This window comes from Puntigrus tetrazona, chromosome 3, assembly GCF_018831695.1.
Source record: "Puntigrus tetrazona isolate hp1 chromosome 3, ASM1883169v1, whole genome shotgun sequence".
NCBI classification, from domain to species: Eukaryota; Metazoa; Chordata; class Actinopteri; order Cypriniformes; family Cyprinidae; genus Puntigrus; species Puntigrus tetrazona.
Window position 1 is genome coordinate 14,617,706 of NC_056701.1, and position 13,532 is coordinate 14,631,237.

The 13,532-nt window shown below is 38.1% G+C and overlaps 1 protein-coding gene across 1 annotated transcript in view; it reads right to left on the minus strand.

Moving 5' to 3' along the window:
* Window positions 1–13,532, minus strand: part of gpatch8 (G patch domain containing 8) — a 30,868-nt gene that overhangs the window by 7,445 nt on the left and 9,891 nt on the right. Inside the window, 1 exon segment of the mRNA XM_043234931.1 lies at window positions 7,917–7,989. Coding sequence (XP_043090866.1) covers window positions 7,917–7,989 — 73 coding nt within the window.

The following is a 13,532-nucleotide window of genomic DNA, read 5'->3' on the forward strand; positions in this document are numbered from 1 at the left end:
GCCTGCTCAAGGAGGTCTTTTTTCATCCTTTCTTTCTTCCTTGCTATTATCTGTTATCTCCCTTCCTCTCTTTTAAACTATATCTTACATTGTGTTCTGTCCAACTCATATTCTTAACTCAGATGACAGAAGGGGGAAAATATCAGCATTCACTGCATCTTTTCACAGTACTGCAATGACACTGACTACTTGATAAACAGTGTGCCTTCCATATTACCCTCTTTTTACACCTATTTAGGTTTTCTAGGTTTAAACCTTCTCTGAGCTCCTCATCGTCTGATTTTCCTACCTGACTGCAGGCCACACCTGGATGCAAATGAAGGTTTGTGACCCATATGATATGCTGAAATAGTGATGCTTTACTGATAGTCATAGCCTGTCATGTTTTCTATACACAAGCTGTGAAAAGACCTAGATCAGAGGAAAAGTAACATCAGAAAAATGAACACAAATCAGAATGAAACAAAAGAAAAAAAGGACAATCAAAACTACATTGAAGATTGACACATAATTGCTTAATCCACTCATAACCAGCCAAACGAAGCAGAGAGAGAGAGAGAGAGAGAGAGAGAGAGAGAGAGAGAGAGAGAGAGAGAGAGACACAGGGAGTGAGAGAAAGACAGAGAACAGAGAGAATAAGGACACAAGCACTGAGCTACAGCAGCAGAGTGACGTCAAAGGCCAGAGGTTGCCATGGTGACAGTGCAGGGTTGGGGAAAGGATGTACTTACCTGGGAGAGTGTGGGGATGGGGTGGGGGTGGCAAACATACAGACACAGAGACAGGAAAGGGTGGGGGTCTCAAATAAAGGAGAAAAGGCACAAGAACAGAAGTCATACTAATCTGCGGCTGCACAGGCTAGCACCATGGTCACAGTCAATCAGACTCCAATCAGTCGTTTGGATTTCAGTTTTTTTGTTCTGTCAGTCTTCCTCTTTTTTTGACCATTTTTTTGGGGTTGTTCAAGTTAAAAGCAGGATCAGTTCATACCCTTGGGCTGATATAATGACAGAAGGCAAGAAAAATGTCTGAATAATGTTAGAAGTAACTTACCACAATAAAGGGCTAGGAACTTCACATATACACTAACAAAGAAGTTGATATTAGTATTTTTTTTTTTTTCAGATGCGATAGATATATATGTTAGTTTTGAATAATATTGTAAGATTTACTTATCGATAATACATTCATTATCCATGTACCATATATATATATATATATATATATATATATATATATATATATATATATATATATATATATATATACTTTAATATGATAGGACAGTGCAGAGGAGAGGTGAGGTGAAGTTAGAGAGAAACAGAGAGAAGGGTATGTCAAAAATACTGCACTGGCTGTACATTATAGTTGTGCGATTCCTAAATGCACTGATTTAACACTGACAGACTATTTTAGGTAAAACATTTTCAATTTGCAACATAAAAATAAGTATTGGTCAATCGATATTGGCCATAATTTTACTATCAGTTAATTCCTATAGCATTTGATAGTATTGTTTTATAATATATAATGCTAAAACCTTTTATCTTTAACTTAACAAAAAAGAAATTCTGAAAAAATTTGAAAAACTAAATTATCCCCTTCTTTGCACTCATTCTTCTGAACTACCAAAAGAGGAATTCTATGTCTTTTAAATTTCTCTAAATTAAAAAGGAATTAAATCTTCAGTATTGCATTTTGAGAAAGCAGTGTTTTGAGTCATGATAGATAAAGCATTGATTCCTAGCCCTGGAGCAGAATAAGACGCATTACAATTTTGAATCTTAAGATGGTCTAATTTGTGGCAGAAAGAATTGAGTTTCAGCCCAGTGGTATAATTGTTCCTGTAATGAAGTGATAAAGGAGTGTGTGCGAAAACGATAAGGGCCTGACGGGATTCCAGCCCCCACCAGAGCTTGCAGGAAAGTGAGCTGAGGGATTTATCCTACCACCAGGGTGCACAAGAGTTTAATAACGAAACAGAGAAACTATATACAACAAATGAGCCTCGTATGAATTAGACAACTAAACAATATTGAGGCATCTGGTTATTGAGTCTTGTAACATTCTATCATATCTAATGGAAAACATTAAATTTCTAGCATCATATTGATCATCTGGGAGGGTTGTTAAAGAATTGTCCCTAAAAATGTAGGTGGGAATCCCAAAATCAGGCCCCCAAGTCAGCGATCTCAATCCTTTCCCTTCCCAACAATCTTTGGGAACAATGTGAGGTCAAGACTAGCATTATGCATTCCAGTGAAAAAACATAACGAGACTGGACGAAAAGGGTGCAATGCAACAAAAAAGGGGAAGTGGGTCTAAATATCCCCCAAAAAACTGAAAACAAACAGAATGAGAGTGTTCTAGAAGAGTGCATATTGAACACTAAGAGACGGGCAGCAGAATGAAGACTAATACAAAGAGAGGTAGAGACAGTTTAAGCCTATTAAACACTGGTGCTCTGATGATGAGAGTCATATCAAAACAAGAAATGGGGGAAGTAAAATCAAACAAAACAAAAAACAAAACAAAAAAAAAATGAAAGCATAAATCAAATCATAATAAAATAACCAATTCAATCGGGGTAAAAATAACATTTACCACTAAGTTTACCATCAGCACAACATGGCCAGGATCATAATGCTGCAAAAAAGAAACACCAATTGGTTAAGCAGGAAGATTGAGGCACAAAGAGAGCGTTCAGGGGAATGGGGTAAAGGGTTAGGGGTTGGGTTTGGGGGGGCGGGGGCTTTGGTGTACCCCCTACCAATGGGCCTGGGTGATTACAGGGATACCCTCTCACCATCCCTGACACTCCTTCTCTCCTCCTCTTGACTGCTCATTTCTGGTGCTATAATTTCAAGTTTTTGGGTTACTAATTTAGGATTTCCCTCTAAAACACAGGTTTTCAGAGGAGAACCTGAAAACCGGTCCTAAAGCTGTCCGCTCTCTCGTTTCCCCTCTTTTTGTTGATTGTCCTTCAACAGAAATCTATCAACCGTCCAAAAAAGGAGCACCCCACCCTTTCTCCAATGCCCCATGCGGGTCCAAGTTTCCGCATGAATGTGTTTGAGACGGAGGCCGTCGTATGCATACTTCATCACGCAGCTGCACGAGCTATGAGAAGCATATGCTGTGAGTGAGCTTTTAGCAGCGCATCGTTCTTATCGGCCAGCAGGCTCCTTTAGAGGACTGGATCGCTTTCACAGCCTTTAAGCCACACTTTTCATCTCGCCATTTATCGAGGAATCAATTGCAATCTGTTTTGCTGTATCCTGCGTTGCTTAAAACTCAGCTTCACAAGACTGGGTCTCTACAGCCAGCATGCTCTGCAGGAGAGGGGGAAGGAGATGGGTCAGGTCAGGTGAGGCTTTCACGAGTAAGTACATTTATAAGAGGAGAAGTGGGATGCAGGTGGGATGGTGTGAAGACTTCTCCCTGCAAGCTAAAACACCTGAGCCCCCACCCCTCGTTTTGGTGACACACATACACACACACGCACACACACTCTGCACATACAATTTCCACTCCCACATGTACCACAGGTGTACATTCACTTCACAAAAGTGGACGCAGGCAGATAGACCGATCGAAGGCGGAAGGAGGGGGAGAATGGGCAGGAGATTGAGGCTCATTCTGGCAAGCCATTCAGGGGTATCATGGGAAAGAGGCAAGAATCATATTCACAGCCAATCAGAGGGCCCCCATCTCATGTTCTCAGCCAATCAAAACACCCCCGTCGCAGCCAAACATACATTAAACTAATATTTAGGACTATTCTAACATGGGTGAAATCTGAACACAATCAAGATAAGTAAACAAAAAAAGAAAGAAAAAAAAACTGTGGACAATTAATTAATTTCTACTAAATGTTTACTGATTCCATTTTGGTATGAGTTTCAAATCGTAGCGCTGGTATTTTGAGCAGAGAGCATTTAGTGATTGTAAGCGTAGAGAGAAGAACTAAAAGAAGCCGTTAGGCTACACTGTAAAAGGGGGAGAGTTATTACGTATTATTTCAAGAAAAAACATCCACACGCACACGCACACTTACTCAAACATACACACAAACATACAGTGGGGAGGTCCTACAAACCTTACCTAAAAAAACAAGAGTAAAAAAACAAAAAAAAAAAGAAAGAAGAGTAAAAAAACAGAGTCAATACAATGGAAACTCAAAGCATTGGGGAGACATTTCAGTAAATGCACACTCAGTACCAAGGCTCTGTCCAAAAGATAGAGAGAAGAGGAAAAGGATCAGGAGGTTCAAACACCATGGCATGAGCACCTGAATGGGTGAACAGATGTGTTTGTTGGTGCATGTATGCAGCAGAGCCCTTTGTTACTAAGAGAGTGTGTTTTCAGGTAGTTCCCAATCTGAACACTTGACTGGTTCAAAACATATACACCGTCATCTGGTGTGCTTGCTTTGCACAAGCTCTCACTCTGGTCCTGGAAGAACTAATCTACTTCCTCAAACTCCCTGGAAGCTCTAGGACTTATCTCATCTGGAAAATCTCTTCCACTGCAAATAAACTGCAGCCACTCCCTATCTGCGCTGTGTATTAAACACAAACAGTATGATGACAGGATGAAGGCAACCAAGAAAGGGCAAAACTCTGATCTTTTGAGTGTCGTGCCAAGCTACAAAACAGATGGGCGGTGCCGGTGAGCACTGGAAACATTCCTAATCTGTCACACACTTGACTTGGCCGGGATGACAACCTCTGGCTACGGCTACTTCCTCTGGGTTTTCAGCACTCCAAGTTCTAAGAAAGCAGCCAATGGTATGTGAGCTGCTACAGCAAAGGCCAAAAAGAGAGATGCCGTTCTGTTGTCACTGTTTAGGGAAATGCTGTCTCTATGTGAAGTAGTGCTGGCAATATAAATTTAAGCAATACGGAGAACATCAGAATGATTGTATTGGCCCATTAAGCTTCCTAATGGGCAAATAACATCTTTCCACTGAGACTTCAAATGTGAATGTGAATCAAATGTTATACTTTAAAAGTGTCTGTTTAAACATCAGCAGCAAACATAGCAATGCTAAAAAGGCAAAAAAATACATCTTTATAAACCATTTCGGAGTAAATATGAATATTTCGATGACTATCCTAAAAGTATACACATTACTTACTCAAGAGTTTGCATGTTACTTATACTTAATGATTTAAACATAACAGTAAAACAATACTATTGTAAGGTATTATAAATCAACTCTTTTCTGTTTCAACATATTTCTAAATATGATAGCAAAAGCTGAATTTATAATTCTATAATTATTTATAATTAATAATAATTCTAATATGCTGATTTGGTGCTTAAAATATAAATTTTTGCTATTAATCTTTAAAACTTAACTTGCTCAACATTTTTGGGGAAGCAAAAATTTGTTTGAGATTTGGTAACAAGTTCAAAAGAAAGACTGTCTAACCTTTTAAATGTCTTTACTGTCACTTTTGATTAATTTAATTTTTGATGAATAATTATCCTGTTAATGTTATTTTTCTTGATACGAGATATTGAGGGAAGCGCTCACTGGGAACAATAAAAACAGACAGGATGCATTTCCCATTTATGCTCACTGAGTACTGAATTAAGATCTTGGGCTTTTACACAATGCTGACTTCAGCACTTAAACAGCAGAGCTATCTTAACAGCTGCAGGGCAGTGTCTAGAGAGTGTGCATGTGTGCAATAAAAGCAGTCTCTAGGGAGACACTCACAAACTCGCCCAATGGGCCAAAATGACCTTGCAAAAGTTAGCTGACACAAACCTTCACTGTTTACTTTAAACAGAGGTCCTGAGAGAGAGAGCCAGCATTGATTTCTGTCAAAGCAAGTTCTTTTTGAATCAAAACCTTCTGCTAAAACGATTTAAAGGTCAATTCAAAAAGGCAGCATGTTTAACAAGGCAGCTGGTTTTGCCTTCTTTCACCTTGTGTTGAGAACAGATAGTACTGATTTACATGTGGGCAGTTCAATTTACTGAAACATGAGGGTGTTTTCATGTTTCTGTGCAAACAAACAAAACCTCCCACACGCTCCGAAGCTGTAGTGAGAAATAAAGGAAAAGAACAAAAGAAAGAGATCAAGACCTAGAACATCACAAATCTCTACTCCTGTTGAAATGTGCTCAGATATCTAAACATCCTTTCAGGCTATAATACACACTACAATTTATTCTGCACTTACTCTTAAACTGATGCACTAAGAGGATGACGCATGTTAGCATTCCTCTTTGTGTGCTTTATTTCCAGCAGGCTTCGCAGCGTGACTGCAGCACACAAGCATCCTGAGGGGACGATAAGATGTGTGTGTGTGTGTGTCTCTGTAACCGCTGATCAATTTCTACATAGTCCTTGGTTCACCAATGACTGCATCAAGATGAGGTAATGACCAAAAACAGAGTGGTCTAGAAGGATAACTTTACTGTCCGTCTTGGGGGACATTTAAGCATCTACTAAAAAACCAAAAAACACTCCCTTCCAAGTAACCGTATTTCCTTACTCGCATGACGTGATTTCTGCTTACAAGTGCCAAACTGTTAGAATTCTCTTAAGTAAAGTCAATATTAAATCTTACACTCTGTAAATCTGATCTATGCTCTTTGCGCAGTGAGACACAAGGGATCTTTTGCAGGGAAGAATGGCTCCTATAAATGTTATTCTACTTTCTCACACACACATGCAAACCAAACAACCACTGACAACACTGCATTAATGCAGCATCTCTGACATTCTGCAGGCCTCAAGTCAACTGCAGTGGAGAAAGTAAAGGGGGACTTGGGAGAGGACAGAGGAAAGGAGAAAGAAACAAAAGAGCTGATCTTCCTCAAAGGCACTCCAAAAGAACACAAAGTGAATGAATGCTTTCATCTGTTATGACTGAGAGGATCTCATGACGGTTTGTGTTTTGGTTTCTCCTTTGAACCTGGGCTACATAAAAATAAGGGTATGTCAGTCCATATCAGGGATGTTCATGAGCAACTGGGCAGTCAAATTGTAGAAAGTACTGTATCAATTCTGTTATGAAATGTAACTCTTCTATGCTGTTCAATAATATTCAGTAGTAAATAAAAAAAAAAAAAAAAAAAAAATATAATAAAAAAAAATATATATATATATATATATATATATATATATATATATATATATATATATATATATATATATATATATGAGATGCACTTTTTGGGCACGTATGAATATTTAGATCTTATTAATACCTCCTAAACTGGACAGGGACTTTGCTAATCTTTGACCTTGCTAAGAGAAAAACTAACTTTTGGATTTTTTGCATTGTGGAAGTTTCATAGTTGGGTTTGTTCAATATTGTGGATGATACATAGTTTAATATAATTTACTTTTTTTTTTTTTACTGTGAAGAGTCAAGTTGTGGATTTATTCCCTGTTACTGTTCTGCTTTTTCCCTATACCTAACAAAAAAGTTTGAACAAAACAATTTATTAAAACACATAAAATATGCGCCTAACAGGATTAAATCAATATCTAATTGTTGTGTTACAGTACTCAACTGCAAAAAAACTGAAATGCCCATCTCATGTACATATTATCTATTCTCAAAAACAGTGTTCCACAGGAAATGCTTGTCTGATGCCATCTCAAGCCATTCTATCTTCCTCTATCCATCTCACCCTGTCTTCCCCCATTCACTGTATATAGCAACACTACAGTCCAAACAAACTCATTCCTCACAGAGACATCCATGTCAGTACAAATGAGAAATACAAATGGTGTGCTGGAACAGATTAGAGAGAGAGAAAGAGAGAGATCAGAAAAGAAAGAACATTTTTACAACGGATCAAACCATACAGCATCGATGCTGTTGGGTGGAAATCAAGAGAGAAAGAGTGGGAGAGATCGAGTTTGACAGAGAGGGTTGCTTGCTTACCCTGCATGGTTTTGCCCAGGCCTTGACCCAACTTCCAGCCATGTTTCTGAAGGAGCCGGTGCCCAATGTTATCCTGATGTAAGGAAGAGAGGAAAGAAAGACCACAATATTCCAATAATAAGAAGCGCTTTTCTCACACACGCGCACACTCACTCACAAGTACATGTGGTAGCCAGACAACTGTCAAAACATCTTCACTCACTGTCATCAACATTAGCAACATCTGCTACACCTTTAAACTCCTTGTCAGATGGGGAGCGGAAGGGAGGGAGAGAGAGAGAGGGAGGAAGAACAGAGGGAGATAGATAGAAAGAACAAGAGGAGGAAAAGTCACTGGGCTCTGTAATAAGGCACATCTGTTTCTGTGCAGGATTAATTGAACCCAACTTCATCCTAAAGTCTATAGTCTAACATCTCATCTACATCATAAAAAGGGGCCTTTAGAGGTATAATGGCTAAGAGAAAAGGGTAAACGCTACCAACCTCTGAGTCTACTAATTCACTTTCAGTCTCAAAGGAAAGAAGGGGGGGACGCTTGGTTATATACGTATTATGACACAAATACATATATAAACCGTCTCAGGGAGGGAGATTACACAAACAACTAAAGGGGAAGAAACGGCACAGACATAGAGCTTGCATACACAAAAACCAAAAACTTTTACAAGCTTTTTGTGAGTTCATCATCATGACAACAGAGGCACCAGGAAAAAAAAAAAAAAAACCAAACAAAAAACATACAATATGTAGCTGTAACGAGAGCGAAAGGAGATGGAGGAGCGAGACAGTAAGAGAAGTAGATCGATAGATTTATGGAGAGACAAAAAGAAAAGTGCAGAGAGAGGGAGGCCTCAGGTTACCATTGAGAGGCCCGATCTGCATGTGTGTGAGTGTACGTTCACATTTTACATACTGATCTGATGCTTAAAAAAAGATATAGAAAGAAAAACAGGGTATAGAAAGAAAAATGTGAAACGCAATAGTAAGAAAAAAATGTAAGTAATAAATAGCTTTCATCTGATCAAAGCATAAAGAAAAATTACTTTACGGGTTATATATATATATATATATATATATATATATATATATATATATATATATATATATATATATATATATATATATATATATATATATATATATAAATAAAAAGTGTGCTGCACTGAGAAAAGAAAAATACCTATTTATACCATCTATACACACACACACACACCACAAATAAAAGGCCATTATGAACAAAAAGAAAATAGGTGAAAACAAAAAACCATTAACCAGCATGCAGCTTTTTGTTAAACCACTTTTAACAAAAAGAAACGGCGGTGTTAGTCATGTCTGTATAGTAGTAAGCATATACAGGGAGGAAGAGGGCAGCAGAGAGCTCAGGATGTTGTTAGAGATGAGGACGAGCATACAGCGGTGATGCACAAGGTCATCTAAACAGATGTCACAACCTACAGAGGGTGAGCATAAGATGGAGCAGCCATGAGTGTTGTGTGAGAGGCGAGGAGTGGAGCAAGAACTAGGTTAGAGCATTATGGGTAGGGAGGGAGTGATCACCCCCACAAAACACACCCACTTTCCATTATTGCTGCCGATTGTTTGCCACACCCTTCAACAGTTTGGCCAATTTGGATATTGATTAAAAAAATAAATAAATAAATAAAATAAAAAAAATAAAAGGGAACAATAACACTTGCTTTAAGCAGTGCTTCAATTAGCTACTCCATTTCTTTTCCTTGCTTTGGTGTTAAGATTGCTACTGGGATTTGATCATATTTTTCCATTTGTTTAATGGGGTTATTGCAAGAGGCCTCCTGAGAAGTCATTTCTCGCTTAAGGGTTGGGTTGCAATTACATTAAATTGAAATGAGAAAACCTGGGGAAAATTTGAGAAGACCATTTCCTCAGTTCACCTTACCTTAAACAAAAGGATATGAAAATTAGCTGTTACATAAACCAATAATCAAGCACACCATTGTAAAAGGTCTCTAAACAATAGAGCCCAACAATGATATTACACTACTGTAAGTTAAACCAGAACTTCATGCAGGTACCACTTTCTTCTGAGCACTGCTTTTTGCATAATTATACTTTGTGAACGTATTAGGATATACATTAACATTTAAATGTTTGGGGCCAATAATCTAAATGTTATTAAAAGTGTCTTATGCTCACTAAATTGATCAAAAATACAAAAGAACTGCATTGAGTGATTATAGAAATACCATGTTTTCTTTAACACACCTTCTGATGTTCATTCATGGCTAATTTGTGCAGCAACTAACAGTTGATCAAAAGAGTTGATCAAAGAGATAATTATGAATTTCACAATAAAACCGTTCACGCATCAACTGAAAACATCATAAATCAATTTTGAGGATTTAAAAATTTTGACCAGCTCATTAAAATGAGAAATTATTACTTTCAACCTTGTCCTAGTTGTATTGCATTAAAGGTTTGAGGCAACAGTAATACAAGTTCAATAGAACAGCATTTACTTTGCTATAATTCCTAAACTTTTAAATAGTAATAGTTTCAAATAGTAACTTTTAAATAGTAGCGCATTTGAAAACCACTAGCATTAGTGTTATGTTTAAAAAAAAAAAAATCAGAAGTTAGTTCTACCAAAACATCTGTTCTGCATGTTTGCTCTTATCATATCCAACAAATTTTTTATTCATTTATTTTTTTAAATATCAGTATCTGTAATCAGTAAATGTTGGTCAATCTCTCCTACATATTTTTAAAATAACCTATAGCGAATCTTCAGTTCATTGCATACATACGTGTGTGGTGAAGGAACGTGAAAATGTTTTCTCCAGATGGTTAGAGCTTGGGGAGCTGCACTAATGCGCATCTTGTGCAAAATCCCCTTTGGGCCTCTGGACATCCAAACACTTCTGTGCATGTTCTTGCGTTCAAATTACAGGGATGAAAAAAGGAACAAGACCGTGGGATAACGATCATTTCCGTTTCTGTATTTATAGTCAGCAGAGGAGGCAACAGAGCGTACATCAAAACCAGCATAAGGCCAACTGCAGTGAGGGACTGTATTAAAACGGTCTATTAAAAACAACAACAAAAAAAACGAACCCAAAAGATAGAACAGAATTAAACAGAAAACACATGACTGTGCACAGACGAGACGACAGACCACGGCATCAAAAGAGCGAAAGTCCCAGGATCTTTGGTTTATCAGCAGTGCAGATGCGCCTGCAGTAAGCCCAGCCCAAAAGGCCTGCAATGCAGTGGCTCTGCAGCATCCTCTGCTAACAACACACAGCATTTCATCATACTGAGGACTGGTGGAGCATCTAAACAGAGTGTGCGTTGAGCTGACCTCACATTACCTCTTCCTGCTGAGTGGAGCACTTTACATAGTAATGGTGAACTCCTCTTTCTCAAACAGGAGACCATTAGATCAAGAGAAACGGGACTTGATGAAGAGAGCTGTCTTTGTTTAGTTTAATCCCTCATATTAGCCAATCAGAATCATTCAAATGTGGCCCAGGGCCAATCACCGGGCCCGTGAATGGAGTGTCAGGCAGACGTGGGAGGCGGGTGGGTTTTGTGGGGACAAATGGATGAATGCACTAAAATAAAACAGACAGATGAAGAGCAACAACGCCGAAGAATCCAACAGCAGTGCAAGTGGAGTGAAAACATGTCCATACGAACCTGGCTTTTAAACCCTGGGCTGTCAAAAGAACAGTCAAACGTCACACAAACTGAAGAAACTGGCCAATCTCTACAGCTTTCTACTGGTCACACTGTCTCTTTGATCCACTACATTACCACAGTGAATTCACACATCTACACATCCACTAACTGGCAGTTAATTCATATAAAATGATTTTAAAAACAACATAAAGAATGTTATATTGTCCAAACAGATACACTCCCACAAGAAAAGAGTGATAGAGAGTGATGTTATCAACATAGTAATAGCAGGGGGTGAGATAGGGAGAGGAAGGTGGGATTAAATTAAAACAGGACAGAGATGTGCAGGGCAGCGAGCGGATGTCCAAAGTGTAGGTATGTGTGACAGCTTCATTAAGACTGACCTGAAAATCAGTCTAAGAGAATGAGATCACAGTAAATTTGACATTTTATATTGTGTATTACTGAAGCAAGGGAATTTTTTCTAGTAGCCCATTTTTTTCCCCTTTTAGATAAAATGTAAATATACACTTATTTTTAGCATCTAATGTGTTTCTTTCAATGAAAATGTGAAATATAAAACGTCACCTGCTCTCTAGATTGTCCTAAAAACTATTCTGATACACCAGAAAAAGGTTAAAAACCATCTTAAAGTGACATAACCACACTAGAAACTGTGTCGGTGACCAATGAAAATGTCAAATCAAATAACTGTAGGAGTCAGCCAGTGGTGGCTGATGATGAAACTATTTATAAGGCGACTTGCGTTCCTGCTGACCTTCATGCTCTACAGCTGGACGGCAAAAGGTCAGTCCTTTAAACAGAGAAACAACTGCCAGAGAGATCAGAGCGAGAAAGTGTTACCAAGTTAAGGTAGGTTAATGGGCTAACCAATGTTTTCTTTTTGGGGGGAGGGGGGGCAGCTGGTGTTGTATCTTATAGAAGAGAGGGAGAGAGACAAATGTAGCATATTTTCCTTGTTGTGACAAGGTGGATACTGCTCCGGAACAAATGGGAAGACAGCAGAAGGGCTTTTTAATGTCACATTCACTTCTTTGTCTTATGCAGTGGCCACGAATGAGCAGTATTTTGCACAGAGTTGAATTTCTGAATGATATTTTGAGAGCCAAAAATCAAATCAAGAGTCCAGGTTAAAATTTACTTTCAAAGAACTAATTTGCAACATATCTCCCTGTAACCAATTACGTGTGGTTAAAGTGTCCTGTAAAGTCCTGGGTGTTAAAAGGATAGTTGACCCAAACATTTTAATTCTGCCATCATTTACTCCATCTATTTTCTAGAGTTTTTCTAGGCAAGAGTTTCTTCTGCTGAACTAAAAAGTAGATATTTTGAAATCAATAGGAACTAGCAACTGTTTGGTTACCCACACTTTTCAAAACATCATCTTTTATGTACAACAGTGTAAAGCAAGTCATACATTACATTTACAATTCCATTTAGTCATTTAGCAGATGCTTTTATCTAAAGAGACTTACAAATGAGGACAACGAAAAAAAATATGCAAGCGCTATGACAAGTTTCAGAAAAGGTTTGGAACAACTTGAGGGTGAAAAAACAAGTTATTTTTATTTATTTTTTAACTATTCATTTAGACCTCTTAACTTTGTAATAATTAAAAAAGATGACGGTTAACAAAGATGATGAAAAACAACTCAGCGATCCACTTCCACTCCGGTGGCCAGACAGAGTGATTCATCTTTAGTGAATCGTTAAAAATATTGGTGACTAGGATGCTGTAAGCCAAGTGACTCTGTGCATTGTAAGTGTTTAAAAGCTGAAATTAAATGCATGCTATAAATAAAAAGTCCTCATTAACGGCTGTTGTCAACTGAAACATAGTGGAGGCTTAGATCTGGGAACCTTATTTGTTACATCACAGCTAAACAAGCGGATAGGATCGCATCAACAGGTCAGTGCTGTATCGAAATGGCAAAC